The sequence below is a fragment of the Lissotriton vulgaris genome, unplaced genomic scaffold (assembly GCF_964263255.1).
Source record: "Lissotriton vulgaris unplaced genomic scaffold, aLisVul1.2 SCAFFOLD_285, whole genome shotgun sequence".
NCBI lineage: Eukaryota > Metazoa > Chordata > Amphibia > Caudata > Salamandridae > Lissotriton > Lissotriton vulgaris.
Genome location: NW_028246414.1, coordinates 1,502,096 through 1,523,875, shown reverse-complemented (window position 1 = coordinate 1,523,875; position 21,780 = coordinate 1,502,096). Strand labels below are relative to the sequence as shown.

General features: G+C 46.2%; 1 protein-coding gene across 2 annotated transcripts in view; it reads right to left on the bottom strand.

Annotated features, from left to right (window-relative positions):
* LOC147665960 (copine-5) overlaps nt 1–21,780 on the bottom strand; it is a 1,339,740-nt gene that overhangs the window by 25,122 nt on the left and 1,292,838 nt on the right. For both annotated transcript variants that reach the window (XM_086949376.1, XM_086949377.1), the window contains one exon: nt 20,589–20,662. In XM_086949376.1, coding sequence (XP_086805502.1) covers nt 20,589–20,662 — 74 coding nt within the window. The remainder of the gene's footprint in view (nt 1–20,588; nt 20,663–21,780) is intronic.

Here is a 21,780-nt window from a genome sequence, read left to right as displayed (position 1 = left end):
AACTAAGTCTCCACGTGGGCTTAATACTGAAGAAGAATTAGCCAGTCATCTTGGTCAGTAATCTGACATCACAATGGTTGTATCTCTAAGGAACTTATCTTTAGTAATCATTAGGAGATTTCATATGGTGTTTTCTCTCAATGAACCGCTATCTGTAGCCATAGAACTTGTACATACTTCTGTTTCGCTACATTCAAGTTTAAGCAATGGATTGTATAGAACATCAACTTGAATTAATTACATGTATATATATGCAAACGATCACAGCAAAATGCTTGGTAAATTAATGCCCATACAGGGCTTAATAACTTTCTGTTTAAAGGCGCTCATTGTAAAAAGTGTATGAAATTCATTAATGTAACACGCATTATAAGATGGCCGCCATTACAACAAGAATGAATTGTTGTCCTTTTTCTTTGTTAAATATCTGAGAGGACGTGACATCACAGTGCAACTTTATTTAAATGTGTGTGAAAATGACAAACCAACAAACAGTTGACAAAGGCGAGATGCCGAAACGCGTCCTGTTTCGTAAGCTGCGATGAAATAAAAATCGCGGATTTCAATTTAAAAGATACAACAGAGTGCGGTCCGTTCTTTACTGAGTGAGGGACTTACGAGCTGGGTGCTCATTTATCTAATGCAACTAACAACCACCGACAAAGCCAAATGTCCTGACTTGCTGTTCGTATGATGTTACTTGTTGTATCATATATCTGGGATGCAATGACAGAAAAAGCAAAATACAAGTCGGGTGGCACACTACGCGAAACACAGATTTTTATGTGTTTTAAGCGACGCCCTTAAATACATTGGTCACGCCCTTTTGAGAGACCCCCAGTTTTTTCATCCCTCTTAAAGCCCTGATTTAGGGCTTGTTCCAAACAAGGCTTCACACCACACCAAAATGAATACTCAATGGGAGTGTCTTTGTGTCTTTGTATCATCATGTCTCGCTCCGCCTCTAACCCCGCCCAACCATACATCTTCTAGCGCCCACAAACCTTAAGGGGATGTAGACCCTCACACAATGATTGTGGCTGACCAAATGTGGCAATATAAATGTTTGCAAGGTTCTAGATGGCCGCGTCACAGAGAGCATAATTGCGTTCAACCCCGCTTCCCGTGATAGCATCAGGGCCTTTATTGCATTTCACTCTGCCTTCCACGACAGTATAGTTTGCGGTAAACAAGAATACTGGATCAAGCAAGAATACTGCATCGCATTCATGCAGCGGTGGCAGCGACATTGCAATAGCGCCGCCTCAAAGCTTTACATTCTACCTCCCATATCGGCACCATGTTATGTTCGATGCCACGGACGCCCTAATTGTATCTAGTTACGCCTGCAGTGGAAGTGCTGCGTGAGGTCAGGGAAACCGTGGGACATCCTACTCCATGTGGCCTCGTGCGCTAAGGCAGATGCCATGCGTGTGGGTAATTGAATGCAGAATGCCCTCTGGCCCAAGGGCCTTTTCCCTCCCGCTGGAAGATTAAACACTCGTTCGCTCCTCGCTCCGGCGCTTCCACGCAGCAGCATCGTCTTGCGGCAGGAGACGGGTCCCCAAGGGGAGCTCCCGGGACGTCGCACATAATGGAGCGCGTCGAGCCATCCAGCTGCGGCCTGAGAGCACACGCGGCCTTATTATTTTATCATAAACTCCTCAGATGGGACCCCCTCCGTCGTATGTTGCTGCTGACGTGCAGTCGCTCAAGGGCTTCCGTCTCAGGCTCTCTGCAAGCAACCTTCTCATATTCCAGACCCACTCAAGCTGGGACGGGATATCCAGAAATTCCATCAAGATGTTCAAAAACCTCTGTCTCGAACACAAATCCATCATGGAGAAGAGAACCCTGGTGTTACTTCGGGGGCAAATGTCGTCACTGTTTGTAATGAACAAACCAGACCATGCCATGTAATGATCCAATGAACGGAGGCCAGGGCCTTGCAGCCAGTACTTAGATTGTCCCGGTGGTTGCAGGAGGAGCTACCTGCACTTATGTTTCTTCAACAGACTTTGACCGGGACAGAACATGAAGGAGAAACGGGGGAGGAAGGTGGAAGTGAAAGATGGATAGGTATGTGGTAAGCCCGACATTCAGCCTTGCTGCTGACAGGCTTCTGAGAAAAACTTTAGGCCCTGACACTTTGTCTATTACAAATTAAGCACTGGCAGTCCAGAGTGCTGCTGAAATATAGAAAACGATCCTTGCCAGCATACCCCTCCATTGCATAACTGCCCAACATGACAAATTAACTTTATGCTTTACATTAGGTCTTTAACTCGAAAATATTTGAGAGAAAATAACTGCCTGAAACGAAAAGTGAAATAAATACACTGAATTCCAACTGGATTCATTGGAACCTCTAAATTCAAACTGTTAAAAGAAACTATTAGGATAGAAGGGTCAACTGGAAAATGTCACTATGCCTGGAGTATGTATCAGACAACTGTATGTATGTATGTATGTATATATATATATATATATATATATATATATATATATATATATATATATATATATATATATATATATATATATATTACACACACACACACATGATCGGACTTGCAGTCTTTAAACACTGAACTGCTTGAGTGTTCTCTGATGGAATGTGGCTCAGGTGTGCACCCGCTACTTTAGAAGGAGGGGCCAAATGTAAAAGACTGGAAAAAAGAAACCCTAAGCACCCGAGGCAATTGAGACAGGCTATCACCGAAACCCGTCATGCCAGTAGTCTGAATAATTGGTTTCATGAAGCCCCGCCGTGTCCCCTTGTCTACTTCTAAAGGAGGAGGTGTTTTTTTTATATTTAGCGTGCAGCAGTGTGAGGCGTGTAACAGTGTGAGGCGTGCAGCAGTGTGAGGCGTGCAGCAGTGTGTGACGTGCAGCAGTGTGCAGCATGCAGCAGTGTGAGGCGTGCAGCAGTTTGAGGCATTCAACAGTGTGAGGCGTGCAGCAGTGTGAGGCGTGCAGCAGTGTGTTGTGCAGCAGTGTGCAGCATGCAGCAGTGTGAGGCGTGCAGCAGTGTGAGGCGTGCAGCAGTGTGTGGCGTGCAGCAGTGTGCAGCATGCAGCAGTGTGAGGAGTGCAGCAGTGTGAGGCGCGCAGCAGTGTGAGGCGTGTGGCAGTGTGCAGCATGCAGCAGTGTGAGTAATGCAGCAGTGTGCAGCGTGCAGCAGTGTGTGGCGTGCATCAGTGTGAGGCGTGCAGCAGTGTGCGGCATGCAGCAGTGTGCAGGGTGCAGCAGTGTGAGGCGTGCAGCAGTGTGAGGTGTGCAGCAGTGTGAGGCATGCAGCAGTGTGCAGCATGCAGCAGTGTGAGTAATGCAGCAGTGCGCCACGTGCAGCAGTGTGAGGCATGCAACAGTGTGAGGCGTGCAGCAGTGTGAGCTGTACAGCAGTGTGTGGCGTGCAGTAGTGTGTGGCGTGCAGCAGTGTGTTGGGTGCAGCAGTGTGGCGTGCATCAGTGTGCAGTGTGCAGGAATGTGAGGCGTGCAGCAGTGTGAGGCATGCAGCAATGTGTGGTGTGCAGCGGTGTGTGGCATGCAGCAGTGTGTGGAGTGCAGCAGTGTGTCGTGCAGCAGTGTGCAGCGTGCAGCAGTGTGAGGCGTGCGGCAGTGTGCAGCATGCAGCAGTGTGAGTAATGCAGCAGTGTGAGGCGTGCAACAGTGTGAGGCATGCAGCAGTGTGAGGCGTGCAGCATTGTGTTGTGCAGCAGTGTGCATCATGCAGCAGTGAGCAGTGCAGCAGTGTGTGGTGTGCAGCAGTATGTGGCGTGCAGCAGTGTGTGGCGTGCAGAAGTGTGTGGTGTGTAGAAGTGTGTGGCGTGCAGCAGTGTGTCGTGCAGCAGAGTGCAGCATGCAGCCGTGTGAGGTGTGCAGCAGTGTGAGATGTGCAGCAGTGTGTGGCGTGCAGCAGTGTGTGGCGTGCAGCAGTGTGTCATGCAGCAGTGTGCAGCATGCAGCAGTGAGAGGCGTGCGGCAGTGTGAGGCGTACGGCAGTGTGTGGCATGCAGCAGTGTGTCGTGCAGCAGTGTGCAGCATGCAGAAGTGTGAGGCATGCGGCCGTGTGAGGCGTGCAGCAGTGTGAGGTATGCAGCAGTGTGAGGCGTGCAGCAGTGTGAGGCATGCAGCATTGTGAGGCGTTGTAATGGCAGAGTTTTTGGCTTTATTTAGCAGTGATATAGATCATTAGTCTTGCTCGCATCTAGTATAGGTATTCATAGCCTGTGTTGGCCCTTTTAAGCCCTTTTTTCCAGATCTAGAAGAGGATAGCTGCTTAATATGCCTTTATTCAGGAATTGTTCCCGGGCTCAGGTCTCTAGGCGAAACAAGCAGACTGGTCACTGTGGGAGCGTCTAGCGCAAGGAGCCTGGTGCATGGGATTGGTGGGAGGAAGCTGCTGGCTGGAACTTTCCATGAGGAAACAGCATTCTATATCAGTGAAGTGCAGAGGCGGAGTCAGGCAGTCAAGCAGAGAGTCAGTCAGCCAGAGAGTCGAGCAGAGGGAGTCAAGCAGAGAGGGTTCAAGCTGGAGAAGAGCTGAGTTGAATAGTGAGCTGGAACTGAAGGAAGCAGTCAGAAGCAGTTGCTTATCAGGAGGAGGTGTGAATAGCTGGAGTCTGAAGTAATGCCTTTTAGAAGAGACGGAGGAGAGATCGTGGACTAACCTATGGGAGCAGATGGAGTTAATTGGACATTGGCGCAGAGACAGAGTGAATAAGCTAGTGGAATGAACGGTGATCAGAGCGGCAGGAACCATTAAGATTGAAGATAGAAGGTGGAGACAGTTCGTGTGGGGGAGAGGAGTCCAGAGACAGAGCGATCAGCGCAGAGGTGTACCCAAGAGTGCAGGAGAGAGAGGGAGTCTGAGATGAGCCAAGGCACAGACGAGAGAGGAACCCAGATGACAGCTAGAACAAGACTTCACACTAATCAGGTGATATTGTTTTCATCACATTAGTTACACTTACACTTTATGTCTAATCTTTTCCCTTTCAGTGGAGTGTTCCTGTTATGTTTAATCTTTTCTCTTTCAGCGGTGTGTTCTTCCTATAGTCTTTGTCAGTTCTGTGTAAAGGTTTATATTGTACTAATAATAAATGACCCCATTAATTAGTGAATTAGTGTGCATGAGTTCTTTTATGATAAAGTTATCCTGGCTTCAAGCCAGTTGCTGTTGAGCCACTGATGGATCAGAAAGGGGGGTAGGAGCGCTTAAATCAAGAAATAACTCAGTCACATAGTGTGTATATCTTTATCCCCATACAGTGAGGGTAATCACTCCTGATAGGTATTACTGTTTGAACAGATGCTACCCCTGATCAGGTAAGTAATAGTGAGGGAGAGAGGAGACTTGCAACCAAGGGACTAAGTTAGTACACCATCCCATAATATTATTGTAGTAGCAGACCCTTAGTGAAGAGACTTCCCAATATATATATATATATATATGTATAGGTGTTCATAGGAATGTGGTCGTCGTTGATATGCGACGTTAATGAGAGCACTGAGTATGAGATCAGTGTGGATACCCACTGGATTGTGGCTTGAGTAAATGAGAGCACTAGGTAGTCGAACTAGTGTGTAGTTTCGCAGGATTGCGAACAGTTTGGAAAAGGGAGCATTGGGTTCTGCAGGCCCGTGTGTAGACGCACCGGATTGTGTGTCATATCTGCCCTAGGGTAGAACGGTCTGGGTCAGGGTGGCCGCGAGACCAACTGATGTAAATAAGTGTGGTGTAGGGTATGGATATCCCTAGTAATCAGTGAGTATTCCTAGTATCCCTATAGATTTAGTGGTGTTCTTAATAATATGAGCTTGTATATTGCGAGTTCCCCATCCTCAGGTAGGTACCAGGTGCCTGGATAGGTGGTCCTGAGGAGGGAAGGTGAGTACGTTCTGGCTGGGTTGGAGGGGCCCCTGGGGGCTGATCCCACCTACTCAGAAAATCCAGCCATTACATCTGGCGTAGTCGTCATCTTACGAATGCTGTGTGATCTGGCCATGTGCTTAGAGAGTTTCCCATGTGTTCTGAGGGAGTGCCCTGAACGCTGGTTCCATCTGGCGTAATGTTGCAGTTTATGTAGCCTGTTAGACATATGGGCTTGAACAGTTGCAGCGTGAGGAGATTGCATTACATCATGGCATTTGGTTTATTCAGGGTGGAAGGAATGGTTTTCATCTTGGTGTTTAAACTGTCAGAGTTGAAGGATGGCATTACATGAGGAAGCCAGTTACATCTATGTGATGGTCCAATTGTATAAATGTGTGTAAAAAATGCTTTTAAATTGCCCATTCAATTGCTTGCTGCATTTGCTTATGCTGTGCAATGTGAAATGTGTTCATTGTAATATGATTTGTGGAGTTCTTTGAATATAGCTCCTTGTAAATATGACTTGTGAATAGCGCCATATTAATGTGGCTTGTGAGGTGCATGTTCTCATGTTGATCTGCTGTGTTCCTTGTGCATTGCGCCTTGGAAATGTTGTTTGTGAAAAGCTTGTCTTGTAAATATGGCTTGTGAATAGCGCCATGTGGTCATGGCTTGGACAGGGCATGTTATCATTACGTTTGGCAGGAGAGAGCTGGATCTCTCTCGGGTGCTTGGGGATAACGTTTTTGAAAATATGTGTACGTGTTATCTGTAAACGTGAAGAAATGTGCTCATGATTTTCCCATGTATCCATGGACATTGGGGAATGATTGTGCTTGAGCTGCCAAAGGGTTAATATCTTGAGTTGAGGTGGCAGTCTTTATTTTTTACATGCTGTCAACATGCATGGTTATCTGACCTGACTATAAAAGTCAGTGGATTATTTTAAGGATTTTTGATGGTTTGATTTTGACTTTTTTTTTGATTCCTTGGTCTGCCTATGTGTTTTGTCAGTTTCTTGACGGAAAGGTACCATCTTGTGTTTTGCGAAGGGTTTTTGTTCATTTCACATTCTTTTTGAAATGCGTCTACGAATTTGTGTGGGTTTGCCTTGGAACTGATGTGGTTATAAATCAACCAGTCGGATTACGGAGAGAGCTGTGTTTTATTTTTTAAAATGAGTGAAATGTTAAAAAGATGGCCCGTTAGAGTGCACGCTACGGAGCTGTTTTCATTAATTATTTCTTTGAGGGTTTCCATCTAGACAGGAATGTGCTGGTTGCAATGATCACAGGTTCAGTATAATCAATCTTGCCCGACAGTGCATGGTAACATGTGCTTTTAATTAGTGGAAGGCAACCATGTGCCTTTGAAAGAAAAAAATGTTAAAATGTAACATTATTATTTTCCCAAATGTAAATTAAAATGTATGTTTTTATAAATGTGTCAGCAAAACCTTAAATTAAATACAATGTTGAAATGTATCTGCATTTTATGTTGTTTTACAAATTATTTCTTTTTCAGCAGCTGACAATGGACCATGTTAATTCGTTTTTTTCCCAAATGCAGAATGTATAATCTTGTGTGTATAAGTTAGTTGCCCCTTTCTAAATAAGTGCCCATATTTTGAGTGTCTTGCCTTTAGCTGAATTAGTTGGACAAAAGTCTTTTTAAAAACTGGAGCTTTTTTAATTGGCAGTACACTGTAACAGAATTGTTTTTTTTTAAAATGCTAGCTTTCGTTGGTTAGCACAAATCAGGCATGAGAACAGGCAAAGGTATTTGTTTGTCGACCTTGGCAGACCAGCTGGTTTGTGCAGACGAGTTTTTTTTCCTTTGCTCTGAAGGTTTCGATCATGTCCCTGTTCGTTATGATTGGCTACAATCCAATTTTCTTCCGCGGATGGCTTGTTTATTTAGGGGAGGGGCTGGTTTAGAGAGGCTCATCATATGGCAGTATTTCAAGTAGCTTCATACTGTAGCGTGGCTCCTGCTCTGAAGGGAGGGGCTGGCTTAGTGTGGATTAGGGTATGTTAGGCCCTACGCAATGTTATTAAAAGTTAAATTTTGAATGTTTTTAATTAATTAGGATATTTTCTTTTCAATAATGAAAGGCACCCGGGGTGCTTTTTAAATGGAAAATTTTATTTTGCAAGAATAATGATACTTGTTCTCTTGTTTCTAGGATTGCTGAAGTTGTGGTTGCGCGTGGGTCCCTCCCCCTTCCACTTCTTTTCTTGTTTTAGCTCTTTACTTTCATGTTTTTATTTTAGTTTATTATTTTTGGATGATGGAATCAGATCATACCAGACCAGACCAGACCGGACCGGAAGGGTGATGGATGGCCGCATTGGAGGAAGTGTCCGGATACCGAGGATGTAGGGTGGTGGCCTACACTGAAGAATTTGGACTGGGTTATATAATTCCTTGGCCTGCATTTTTTGTTGACATCACTACGAGCAGGCCCCACTTAAAAAAAAAAACCCACAAACATGTTTTATTTGTGTCAGAATTATAAAAGGATTTGATGAATAATCCCTTGGACAAGCAGGCCCCACTTTTAAAGCAAAAAACATGTCACCTATTATAGTTTTTCTGTTTTCTTCAAAACAGTTTTTGCCAATGAAGGACTTTTTTGAATGGTGGTGCGCACATGTGTTCCACAGTATGATGTAAAATGGTTGTTTTGTTGTTCTAAGATTGATGTTACACCAGCTATCTTGTAGAAATGGGGTTGTTTTTTTTTTTACTGTTCTTACATTTTCACCTTGATTGATCAAAGGGTGGTTACCTTAAAATTTGGATTGTTCTGGGTGGTGTGTCTTTTAGTATGGTTATGTATTAATGTTTGCCCAAACATTGACCATGTCTACTTCTCAGATTTTACTTTAAATTGACAAATGTCAGTAGGTAGGCCTCATTTAGGCCTATTGTTATTTTCATCCCACAAACAAGCCCCTACACCAATAGTTTCATGAGTCATCATTAGCTTAAGTTGCCTATAGTACGTAGGGCTCATTTAGGCCCTTTGTTGTTTTCTCATTAGGAGTTGAAACACATTTAGTTCTTAAGTTGACAATAGTAGGTAGGCCTCATTTAGGCTTAAGTTGTCCGAAGTAGGCCCCATTTAGGCCCCTTGCTGTTTTCATTCAACACATAAATCCCTATATCACTAGATTTCACCAGTTATCATTAGAAGTTGAGGCACATTTAGTTTGAGGATGCTTTGGTTAGTTTCTGTTGTTATCAGATCCAATCTCAGATAAGTTTCAGCATTCAAGTCAAGGGTGCTTTGATTTGTTTTTAGGTTTCTATTCCCTACAATTGAGTTTCAGGTGGAATTTCCTTGAGTTGTCATTGTTTTTAGGGAGTTTTTTTTTAGGTTTTGATTTGTTGATAGATTGTGTTGATGTTTGTTTATCTAGATGTTATTGTTTATAAGATGTTCGCAAGATAAGGATCTAAGGGTGGATGGCAGAGATATTTAGCAGTGATATAGATCTTAATCTTGCTCACATCTAGGATAGGTATTCTTAGCCTATGTTGGATAGATTATGTTGATGTTTGTTTAGATGGTTGTTGTTGTTTACTGATGCTCGCAAGATAAGGATCTAGGGGTGCAATGTAATGGCAGAGTTTTTGGCTTTATTTAGCAGTGATATAGATCATTAGTCTTGCTCGCATCTAGTATAGGTATTCATAGCCTGTGTTGGCCCTTTTAAGCCCTTTTTTCCAGATCTAGAAGAGGATAGCTGCTTAATATGCCTTTATTCAGGAATTGTTCCCGGGCTCAGGTCTCTAGACGAAACAAGCAGACTGGTCACTGTGGGAGCGTCTAGCGCAAGGAGCCTGGTGCATGGGATTGGTGGGAGGAAGCTGCTGGCTGGAACTTTCCATGAGGAAACAGCATTCTATATCAGTGAAGTGCAGAGGCGGAGTCAGGCAGTCAAGCAGAGAGTCAGTCAGCCAGAGAGTCGAGCAGAGGGAGTCAAGCAGAGAGGGTTCAAGCTGGAGAAGAGCTGAGTTGAATAGTGAGCTGGAACTGAAGGAAGCAGCCAGAAGCAGTTGCTTATCAGGAGGAGGTGTGAATAGCTGGAGTCTGAAGTAATGCCTTTTAGAAGAGACGGAGGAGAGATCGTGGACTAACCTATGGGAGCAGATGGAGTTAATTGGACATTGGCGCAGAGACAGAGTGAATAAGCTAGTGGAATGAACGGTGATCAGAGCGGCAGGAACCATTAAGATTGAAGATAGAAGGTGGAGACAGTTCGTGTGGGGGAGAGGAGTCCAGAGACAGAGCGATCAGCGCAGAGGTGTACCCAAGAGTGCAGGAGAGAGAGGGAGTCTGAGATGAGCCAAGGCACAGACGAGAGAGGAACCCAGATGACAGCTAGAACAAGACTTCACACTAATCAGGTGATATTGTTTTCATCACATTAGTTACACTTACACTTTATGTCTAATCTTTTCCCTTTCAGTGGAGTGTTCCTGTTATGTTTAATCTTTTCTCTTTCAGCGGTGTGTTCTACCTATAGTCTTTGTCAGTTCTGTGTAAAGGTTTATATTGTACTAATAATAAATGACCCCATTAATTAGTGAATTAGTGTGCATGAGTTCTTTTATGATAAAGTTATCCTGGCTTCAAGCCAGTTGCTGTTGAGCCACTGATGGATCAAAAAGGGGGGTAGGAGCGCTTAAATCAAGAAATAACTCAGTCACATAGTGTGTATATCTTTATCCCCATACAGTGAGGGTAATCACTCCTGATAGGTATTACTGTTTGAACAGATGCTACCCCTGATCAGGTAAGTAATAGTGAGGGAGAGAGGAGACTTGCAACCAAGGGACTAAGTTAGTACACCATCCCATAATATTATTGTAGTAGCAGACCCTTAGTGAAGAGACTTCCCAATATATATATATATATATATGTATAGGTGTTCATAGGAATGTGGTCGTCGTTGATATGCGGCGTTAATGAGAGCACTGAGTATGAGATCAGTGTGGATACCCACTGGATTGTGGCTTGAGTAAATGAGAGCACTAGGTAGTCGAACTAGTGTGTAGTTTCGCAGGATTGCGAACAGTTTGGAAAAGGGAGCATTGGGTTCTGCAGGCCCGTGTGTAGACGCACCGGATTGTGTGTCATATCTGCCCTAGGGTAGAACGGTCTGGGTCAGGGTGGCCGCGAGACCAACTGATGTAAATAAGTGTGGTGTAGGGTATGGATATCCCTAGTAATCAGTGAGTATTCTTAGTATCCCTATAGATTTAGTGGTGTTCTTAATAATATGAGCTTGTATATTGCGAGTTCCCCATCCTCAGGTAGGTACCAGGTGCCTGGATAGGTGGTCCTGAGGAGGGAAGGTGAGTACGTTCTGGCTGGGTTGGAGGGGCCCCTGGGGGCTGATCCCACCTACTCAGAAAATCCAGCCATTACAGGCGTGCAGTAGTGTGTGGCGTGCAGCAGTGTGTGGCGTGCAGCAGTGTCCTGCAGCAGTGTGCAGCATGCAGCAGTGTGAGGCATGCAGCAGTGTGAGGCGTGCAGCAGTGTGATGTGTGCAGCAGTGTGAGGCGTGCAGCAGTGTGAGGCTTGCAGCAGTGTGAGGGGTACAGCAGTGTGTGGCGTGCAGTAGTGTGTGGCGTGCAGCGGTGTGTGGCATGCAGCAGTGTGGCATGCATCAGTGTGCAGTGTGCAGCAGTGTGAGGCATGCGGCAGTGTGCAGCATACAGCAGTGTAAGTAATGTATCAGTGTGAGGCATGCAGCAGTGTGAGGCATGCAGCAGTGTGAGGCGTGCAGCATTGTGTTGTGCAGCAGTGTGCAGCATGCAGCAGTGTGAGTAATGCAGCAGTGTGCAGCAGTGTGTGGCGTGCAGCAGTGTGTGGAGTGCAGCAGTGTGTGGCGTGCAGCAGTGAGGCGTGCAGCAGTCTGAGGCGTGCAGCAGTGTAAGGTGTGCAGCAGTGTGAGGCATGCAGCAGTGTGAGGCATGCAGCAGTGTGAGGCATCCAGCAGTGTGAGGCGTGCAGCAGTGTGTGGCATACAGCAGTGTGCAGCATGCAGCAGTGTAAGTAATGCAGCAGTGTGCAGCAGTGTGAGGCGTGCAGCAGTGTGAGGCGTGCAGCAGTGTGAGGCGTGCAGCAGTGTGAGGCGTGCAGCAGTGTGCAGCATGCAGCAGTGTGAGGGGTGCAGCAGTGTGAGGCATGCAGCAGTGTGTGGCGTGCAGCAGTGTGTGGTGTGCAGTAGTGTGTGGTGTGCAGCAGTGTGTGGCGTGCAGCAGTGTGTCGTGCAGCAGAGTGCAGCATGCAGCAGTGTGAGGCGTGCAGCAGTGTGAGGTATGCAGCAGTGTGAGGCGTGCAGCAGGGTGAGGCATGCAGCAGTGTGAGGCGTGCAGCAGTGTGAGGCATGCAGTAGTGTGTGGCGTGCAGCAGTGTGTGCCGTGCAGCAGTGTGTCGTGCAGCAGTGTGTAGCATGCAGCAGTGTGAGGCGTGCAGCAGTGTGAGGTATGCAGCAGTGTGAGGAGTGCAGCAGTGTGAGGCATGCAGCAGTGTGAGCCGTGCAGCAGTGTGAGCCGTGCAGTAGTGTGTGGCGTGCAGCAGTGTGTGGCGTGCAGCAGTGTCCTGCAGCAGTGTGCAGCATGCAGCAGTATGAGGCGTGCAGCAGTGTGAGGCGTGCAGCAGTGTGAGGCATGCAGCAGTGTAAGGCATGCAGCAGTGTGTGGCGTGCAACAGTGTGAGGGGTAGGGGGAACAAATGTACAGAGGGAGTGGGGGAGCACGAGCCGACGAAAGAGTGGGGGAGGGGATACTCGAGCCGACGAAAGAGTGGGGGGAAAAAAGCTTGAGCTGACAAGAGTGGGAAAAAAAGCACTAGCAGACGAAAGAGTGGGGAAAGAATTGCACGATCCGACAAAAAAAGCATGAGTCAGAGAAGAAAGTAAAATGTGAGCCAGAGAAAGACAGGAAATAAGTAACGAGCCATGTAGAAAAAAAAAAAGCTCTCGGCATTGCTGTGGTAGGGGCTGGGGAGTGCATTCCTTTCAAGTGTGATGCGGGGGGCGGAGGAGCGGCAGCCTTTGAAGTCTGATGCCGAGGCACAGACAAATGGTGCAGCCACGGCCCGTGGAGGGACTTTCAGTGGGGCAGAGAGGCGGGAAGGGGGAGGGGCAGGGTGGGGAATGCTAAAAACTGGAGTATGGATAATTGAAGGTAAGTAAACAATTTAATAAATAAAATGAATTTTGTAGCGCACCCTGCCTCGCATTTTGCGAGGCAGGGCGCGCTACGAGTGCGGATTATGCCCAGTGCATGTGAGGCACTCAAGCGCGAAGCTTCGCCAGCGCGCACTTGGCCTCACTTCCTGTTCCCCCTCTTACATTCATTATCGCTCACACGCCATATGCTTGCTCCCTCCCACCCTTCCTACTTCAAAGGAACGCCGCTTCCCTGTTCCCCCGCCTCCCCGCCATGCAATGCCGAGAGATTGTCCTTCTAAGTTTCTTGTCTGTACCTTCATTTTATTTTACCTTCACGAGTTCTTTCCCCATTTAAAATCCTTTATTCCAATCTTGCCTTTTCATTTATTGTCCTGCAACTCATTTTATTTCTTTGTCTCGACTTGTCCTGCCTCTGACTGGCGTGTCTCCTTCTTGTTAATACTCTCCCTGTCTCTCTCTTCCCAGTTCCCTCATGCAGCCTCTCTTCGAACTGCTCCCTCTTTCATTTCTCCGTCTTTCTGTTCTTACCTCTTCTCTTTCCCCTCTACTGACTTTTGCTCAGTCTACCTTTATTTTCGCCTTTGATTCATATCTCCGCTCACCTCACCATCCTTCCCTCTCACTCTCCCTTTCTTGTTGTCTTTATTAAGTACCTCGTGTTTTATTCTCGCCACCTCAACACACAACAGTGCCGTACTCTGTCCTGCCACCTATCCTCATGTTCTTGCCTCACCGTGCCTGTCCCTCTGCCCCACACTCATTGCTGCCACCTATCCTCATGTTTTTGCCTCGCCATGCCTGTCCCTCTGCCCCACACTCTGTTTGCCACTTATCCTCATGTTCTTGCCTCGCCATGCCTGCTCCTCTGCCCCACACTCTGTCCTGCCACCTATCCTCATGTTCTTGCCTCGCCATGACTGTCCCTCTGCCCCACACTCTGTCCTGCCACCTATCCTCATGTTCTTGCCTCGCCATGCCTGTCCCTCTGCCCCACACTCTGTCCTGCCACTTATCCTCATGTTCTTGCCTCGCCATGCCTGTCCCTCTGCCCCACACTCTGTCCTGCCACCTATCCTCATGTTCTTGCCTCGCCATGCCTGTCCTTCTGCCCCACATTCTGTCCTGCCACCTATCCTCATGTTCTTGCCTCGCCATGCCTGTCCCTCTGACCCACACTCTGTTCTGCCACCTATCCTCATGTTCTTGCCTCGCCATGCCTGTTCCTCTGCCCCACACTCTGTCCTGCCACCTATCCTCATGTTCTTGCCTCGCCATGCCTGTCCCTCTGCCCCACACTCTGTCCTGCCACTTATCCTCATGTTCTTGCCTCGCCATGCCTGTCCCTCTGCCCCACACTCTGTCCTGCCACCTATCCTCATGTTCTTGCCTCGCCGTGCCTGTCCCTCTGCCCCACACTCTGTCCGGCCACCTATCCTCATGTTCTTGACTCGCTGTGCCTGTCCTTCAGCCTCACACTCTGTCCTGCCAAGTATCCTCATTCGCTTTCGCCACCTTAAGACACAACTGTCCCGCACTCTGTCTTGCCACTAATCCTCTTGTTCCTGCCTCACCGTGCCTGTCGCTGTGCCCTGCACTCTGTCTGGCCACCTATCCTCATGTTTTTGACTCGCCGTGCCTGTCCCTCTGCCCCGCACTCTGTTCTGCCACCAATCCTCATGTTCTTGCCTCGCCGTGCCTGTCCCTGTGCCCTGCACTCTGTCCTGCCACCTATCCTCATGTTCACACTAATCTGTCTCCTTACGTGTCTGCGCGCACGCAGGACAAAACATATACACGCGCTCTGCCTTTGCTTGCGCCTGGTTGCTTGTTTTCGTGCTTCTTGGCGTCCTTTACTACTGCTACGATGGACTGAGACGTGTTGCAAAAGTACCAAAAACTCTACCCACTGCGGATCATATACAGTTCATGTGAGAGCCAGGCGCGTGCACAGCAATTCGCTCCCCCTACCCCTCCCACAAAGCAAGACAAGAACATCAAAGCCATTTGCCAGCAGTCACTTCACGTGCTCCGCAGGTCATAAACAGGACCATCTGCTCGTGAATTGGAATGATGGCATGGTTGCCCAGCCCCCCCCCCAGCGCTGCCTTGAAGGCTTTCCCCACATGCAGGGACTTAAACCAGACCAGACATTTACAAACTTTACATTCACTTAATGCACCTCTTTAAGGCAATTGACTAATTTAACCAAATAAATGCAATTTATGCCAGACACAATCGTTGCCCCTTCATATTCATCTTCTAGTTATTGATGACACTTTTTGTATAGCTGATAATTATGTACTTTTGACAAAAATGTCCAACTTGCCGTCACTGGTTTTGCCTGATCTTGGTATTAGTTTTACCCTGCAGGCTATTCCTTCTTGTCGTTTATTACAAAAGGGCCATTAGAAAAACACTTTTCACTGTGTCACAGATTAAAAGTAACAATAACTTTACACAGGAAAACAACTCTCCTTATAATAGGGGGGCTTCTTCAATGTGGTTTTACTGTACTACACAAATTTAACCCCGTGCATTCTCATTTAGTTTAATAACATTGGTTAAAAGAAATACATAATGTATTAAAATTAATTAAACTATTTATGCATACGTGAAGAGTATATTAACCCCTTCGATGCTGATGACGAGCTGAGCTCGCCATGTAACGCGGTTAATCGAAAACAGCCGCACAGCGTAAAAATAACCGCAGCAGCGATGCGGTTAAGCTACTAATTACCATTGTTGGGGAAGGGAAGGTACATCATGGCTTACTAGAGGCTTCATGAATATGAAGCCTCAACAGCCACACACTCAATAATGGTAATAAATAACATATCAGACTCTGCACATCTGCAAATATACTATGTGTTATTTTACGAGCAATACTGTCAAAATAGCAGCATTTGTCTCAGATATTGAATGGCAGACAATTCTTTTGTGACTAGAAAATCAATGTGGGTGGCAATACACCCTCTCTGTGTATCTCATTTAGTTTACTGTAATGTACAACCCAAATTTTATTTCACTAATTCTCTTCCTGATGATGACAAAGAATACTGGGCAAAACCCTAAAACAATCCTGATTCGTCCTATTTCATGGCCTTCGTCGCAAGTTAAGGCAGCGCTTGCTGCAAACATCTTTTACCACCGTATTATGAAAGCAGATTTTCAGAGGCGGTAATGTGTGGCAAGAATGATTGTGCATACTTGTACTGTTGCATTGTGTTTGGGTGGTGTCCTCCGTTGATTTTCAGCTGTGTTTCGTGCTCCATTATTGCATTGTGTTATTTTTGTGTTGTACTGTAGTAGCTCTGTTAGGCTTTTGTTATGTTATTTTGCTTTGTGTCATCCAGACGTTCAGGCGTGAAGAGTATATTAAGCTACTTATTACCATTGTTGGGGAAGGAAGGTACATCATGACTTACTAGAGGCTTCATGAATATGAAGCCTCAACAGCCACACACTCAATAATGGTAATAAATAACATATCACACTCTGCACATCTGCAAATATACTAGGTGTTATTTTACGAGCAATACTGTCGAAATAGCAACATTTTCCTCAACCACTCTACCGCCCTCACTCTACCAATCTACCGCCCTCACTCTACCGCCCTCATTCTACCACCCTCACACTACCACTCTATCGCCCTCATTCTACCACTCTACCACCCTCACTCTACAGCCCTCACTCTACCACTCTCACACCCTCACTCTACTGCCCTCACTCTACCACTCTCCCTCCCTCCCTCACTCTACCACTCTACTGCCCTCACTCTACCACTCTACCGCCCTCACGCCCTCACTCTACTGCCCACACTCTACCGCCCTCACTCTACCGCCCTCACTCTACTACTCTACCGCCCTCACTCTACCACTCTACCGCCCTCACTCTACCACTCTACCGCCATCACTCTACCACTCTACCCTCCTCACTCTATCGCCCTCACTCTACCGCCCTCAATCTACCACCCTCACTCTATCACTCAACCGCCCTCACTCTACCACTCTACCGCCCTCACTCTATCGCCGTCACTCACTCTATCGCCCTCCCTCACTCTATCTATCTATCGCCCTCCCTCACTCTATCTATCTATCTATTTATCGCACTCCCTCACTCTATCTATCTATCGCCCTCCCTCACTCTATCTATCTATCGCCCTCCCTCACTCTATCTGTCTATCTCCTTCCCTCACTCTATCTGTCTCTCTATCGCCCTCCCTCACTCTGTCTATCGCCCTCCCTCTATCTATCTATCGCCCTCCCTCTATCTATCTATCGCCCTCCCTCTATTGCCCTCCCTCTATCTATCTATCGCCTTCCCTCTATCTATAGCACTCACTCTATCTATCGCATCACCACAACCTAACTCAGCACCACCACAGCATCACTTAGGGGCACAACAACATCACTATGCGCTACCACAGCATCACTGAACGCCACAGCATCATTCGTCGCCACCACATCACTCAGCGCCACCACAGCATCAATCTGTGCAACCATTCAACAACAACTGGTTCAAATATGTTCTCTCAATGTTTCAAGCTTTATTACAAATGTCACAAAAAGATGTTAATATTTCACCTCTGTTCTTGAATTTTCATCACAATAAAATACACTGAACATAATCTTCACAAAAGTTATTTATAAAAAATTAAGCTATTGCCATTATAAATTACAATAACTTTCATTTAAGTATTACTTATTTTAAAAAATTTAAAGCCATTGTTATTTGTAATATCTATACATCTAAGTCACGTAAATACAACACATATTGCATTACAAATGCTATAGGTGTCACATTTGCGAAAGTTTAAACTATTGGAATTGTAAATGACAAAGCTATTAATTTAGCTATTTTCAAAACCAACACATAAATACAAAATTTGTCATTTACAATACCAATAGCTCAAACTTTCCTAATGCGAGACCTATTGCATTGCAAATGCTTGTTTCATTTATAAATGAACAGACATCTTTTTCAGAGAGATGCCGCATAGGAGGGGCTTCTTTTAAAGGGCCATCTCTATAATTAGTGCAACGAGTACTGGGGCTAGGGTGTAGTGACCACTATACCCCAATTATGTCTGTCTTCAGAGTGGAGGCCCATTGTCCTTGCTAGCATTTGCCCAGGTCATCCTTCGTGCATTTTACTTTAACACAAAGGGACAGAAAGTATCATTGGTGCTGCAGGTACAGTGGCACATGTGCCCTGTGGTATGCGGTACCAACTAAACCCAGTAGCGGCTCCTGGCGGGAGTGCTGGGGCAGTGACGCAGGGCGGGGAGGGGTAGGGTGGGTGTAGTAAAGTCCGGATTAGAGCCGAACGAAGGTAAGTATACAAAGAAATAAATAAAACAAATTTCATTGCGTTCGATGGATCGCATTTGGTGATGCAGCACGCGCAACAAAATGTGTTTTATTTATTTATTTGTATACTTCCCTCGTTCGGCCATAATCCGCTGTTTATTACCCCCCGCCCTGCGTCACTGCCCGGCAGCACTCCCTCCAGGAGCCGCTACTGACTAAACCCTGATCATGGGAGTTTTACTTTCCTTCTTTGCTTGCATTAGGACCCAATGCACACTTGCTATGACAGTGTTGTTTTTGGCCTTAGGGCAGTAACTTAAGGGGGGGAAACTGAAGTAGAGGAGACTCCTTACTTTAGCCTGAGAAATGGTAGGGAGGGGGATATGGCAAGATGGGATCCCTGTTTTATCAAATGGCAGAGCAGCCAGCCCACTAGCAGAAGCTGTCATTAGTGAAGCAGGTACAGCAGCACTGGGTCCTGGGTACCTGAGGAGCACACTGCATCACAATCATGACTGTCTCACTTTCAAAAGAGGGCACAGGGGCTTATTTTCCTATTCAGCATAAGGGCACTCTTTAAGAAACAAGGGGGACAACATGTGGGAACTCATTTTTTTCTTAAAAGGGACAGTGAGCCTACTGCAAGATTGGAGTGAAGGTCAGGCAAGGTGGGGAAGGGGTGAAAGAGACAGAGGTGATAGACTGCTAATAAAGGCCTCAGTTATCATTAGTGCACTGGTTGCATTGGGGCCCAGACCCAAGTATAGGGGGCAGTATCTTTGTGTCAGTTACAGGTTTAATTTGGTGTATTTGTTGTTTTATATGCCCATATTTAATGTGAGTTGTGAGCTACAGAAAAAGTACCACTGAAGTGAATGAATGAATGATATAACTTATAAAGTGCATGAATACTCGCAGGCGTCTTGACGTTAAATGATCTCTCAAGCCGCGCCTAGCCCTGTCTCTCCCGCCCCCCCATTCCTTGTCACAAAGTTTTGGAGGGGGCCTTACTTGAAAACATCGTGCTTGGGGGGAGTTCAAAGAAACATTTTAAGACCCCTGCCTTAAAGGGAGATTCCAGCAGCCTACTTGACCGCATATGACGGCCTGGAATGATCATCGCAGACATGGTGTGTGCCAAGTGGAAGTGTCTTTTATGATGCCTTTAAATGGAACAGTGCAATGAGGGCAACAATGCAACCAGGAACACCTTCTATCAAGAATCAGACGGCTTCGGAATTCTGACTTAAAATGCAGATTCCATGTTACAAAATGGGTGGGTGACTTATTCCAGGACATTTTGCTGCTACACCACTATGGCGTTGAAGTAGAATATCTGAAACTCCTATTTTATTAGGCGAATAACATTGGCCACTACATTGCCTCTCTTATCCTCTACCCGAACAGCTATTTTTAAACTATGTCCTCCATCCTTTGGAATGTATGTAACATTACTTGGAAGGACATTTTAAAAAGAGGCTTTGTTTAGTTCAAATCTGTCAAATTAAATTTTATCACAATCACAGTTCACTTTCTTGGCAAATTTGAACAATACATGGCATAAAAAGCATTGGCAAAGTCAGTAGGCCTTGCCTTTATAATGTGAGGGTTATCTATTCGTGCACAAGGCTGCAAGAAAGTGTGTTAAAGCTGATCTTTTACATGGAGAATGTAAGCACCCAAACAATAAAATGTTATTTTCCCCAGGGTTTTGAAGTTCCTTGCACCAGAGCAGTTCCTGGTGCATATTCATTATGGATATCCAGACTGGAATGTACTGTTTAGTGGTCAGACGAGTACACCTTAATGTTTCCCTCCATGCCATCAGTTTAGAATCCACTAAGCATTAGCCATGTTGGCACAGATCTCTGGGTGAAGTTAGCCAAGCTTCCCAAATTACTAAGTGAATTATACAATGGCATTTCAGCTACAAGAAGCTGTTGCACTCTCTTAATGAAGCCCCCAAGGGCAGCGCGTCTCCCTGGCCTGTCACCAGCACAGGAAACAAAAGTAGAGCACGGCCGCCGGGAGGAAAACTAGAAACCAAACTCACCTGGAAACAACGAGCTCCCGGACTCCTGGGAAGCGTGACGGGATAACGTCGCAGGATATGACGTCCAGCTCGTGACTTGGCTATCGTGGGAGGCACGCACGAGCAGCCGCGGGCCCGCCCTGTCAATCACTCACCTGCACAATGTCGCGCTCTGCCAGCTTCCCTCGCGAGGAGATCCTGATGTCATCGCCGTCCAGCTCCACCATGGCTGAAGGAAACACAAGAGCATCAGCGCAAGGCAACCTTCATATGATGTTACTTGTCTGAAAGCCCTAGCAACGGTGCAGTTGTAAAACGAATAAGTCATATTTTAATAACTGATTAGGTAAGGAAGTATTTTCATAATGATTTTATAGGGTGTTTTGGCAGTGCTGCCTCTGTTATAAAAAAACATTCTTTCCTTGGTATTTCAACTGTTTCATCGCAATTGCCATTGACATTGTGATGAAAATACCTTAAGGCCCACCTGTTTTCTCTGTGCCAAACCAGCCTGAGCTGTGAGAGTCTCTGCAACCGTGTGCAAACCCATTCTAGATGTCAGAAACTCTGCCTCCCCATGCTAACCCACTCCCATCTCTAGATGTGGCAGGCTCTGTGTCCCTGCTGCCGATCCAGCCTTTGATATCACCGACTCTGCATGTATGTGCTAAACCACCGCTTGAGAACACAGACCCTATCCATGTGCTGATCCAACTCTACAGATGAGATGCTCCATGTTCCTGTGATAATCCAACAATGGAGATGAAACCTCTGTCTCTATGATAATTGAGCTTAAAGGTAATGGACTCAATCTTTGTGCCAGTTGTGGCCATAAATGAAAAATGTACTCTTTTATTTAAATAGCTGGCATCCTAGGGACCTCATCTCAGCTTATGCAAAAAGTGCAAAATCTTTGGTGGTATTCCACCCCACCAAACGTGCAGTTCTCCTGTCCTGTGTAGAGGTGAAGGAACAACTAATAGACAATCTTGAACTAGCGGTCTATCAATCACTAGGCCCCGGGTTACAGTGGTAATTGTTCTGCGCTATCTGGAATTGCCCTTGTGTTTTTCCTTCCTGGGACAGTCATGAGAGGGCACGGCAGCCCCAGGAAGAAAAATGTTCAAATGTCCCTGATTAGTCTGGGACATTTTTCTTTTGCTTTACAGTTCAAAAGCTCATCTTTGACTAATGAAGGTGCATCTGTCACACAGGAGAATGCACTTTTATTTCAGAGATCCCAACTAGGTAGATGCAGAACTCTAATAAATGTGGCAGGTGTTCCGCTGCAAGGCCAGCGGGCAGAGCATCTGCTGACCTGTATCCCTCACCATACTTTTGCGTACT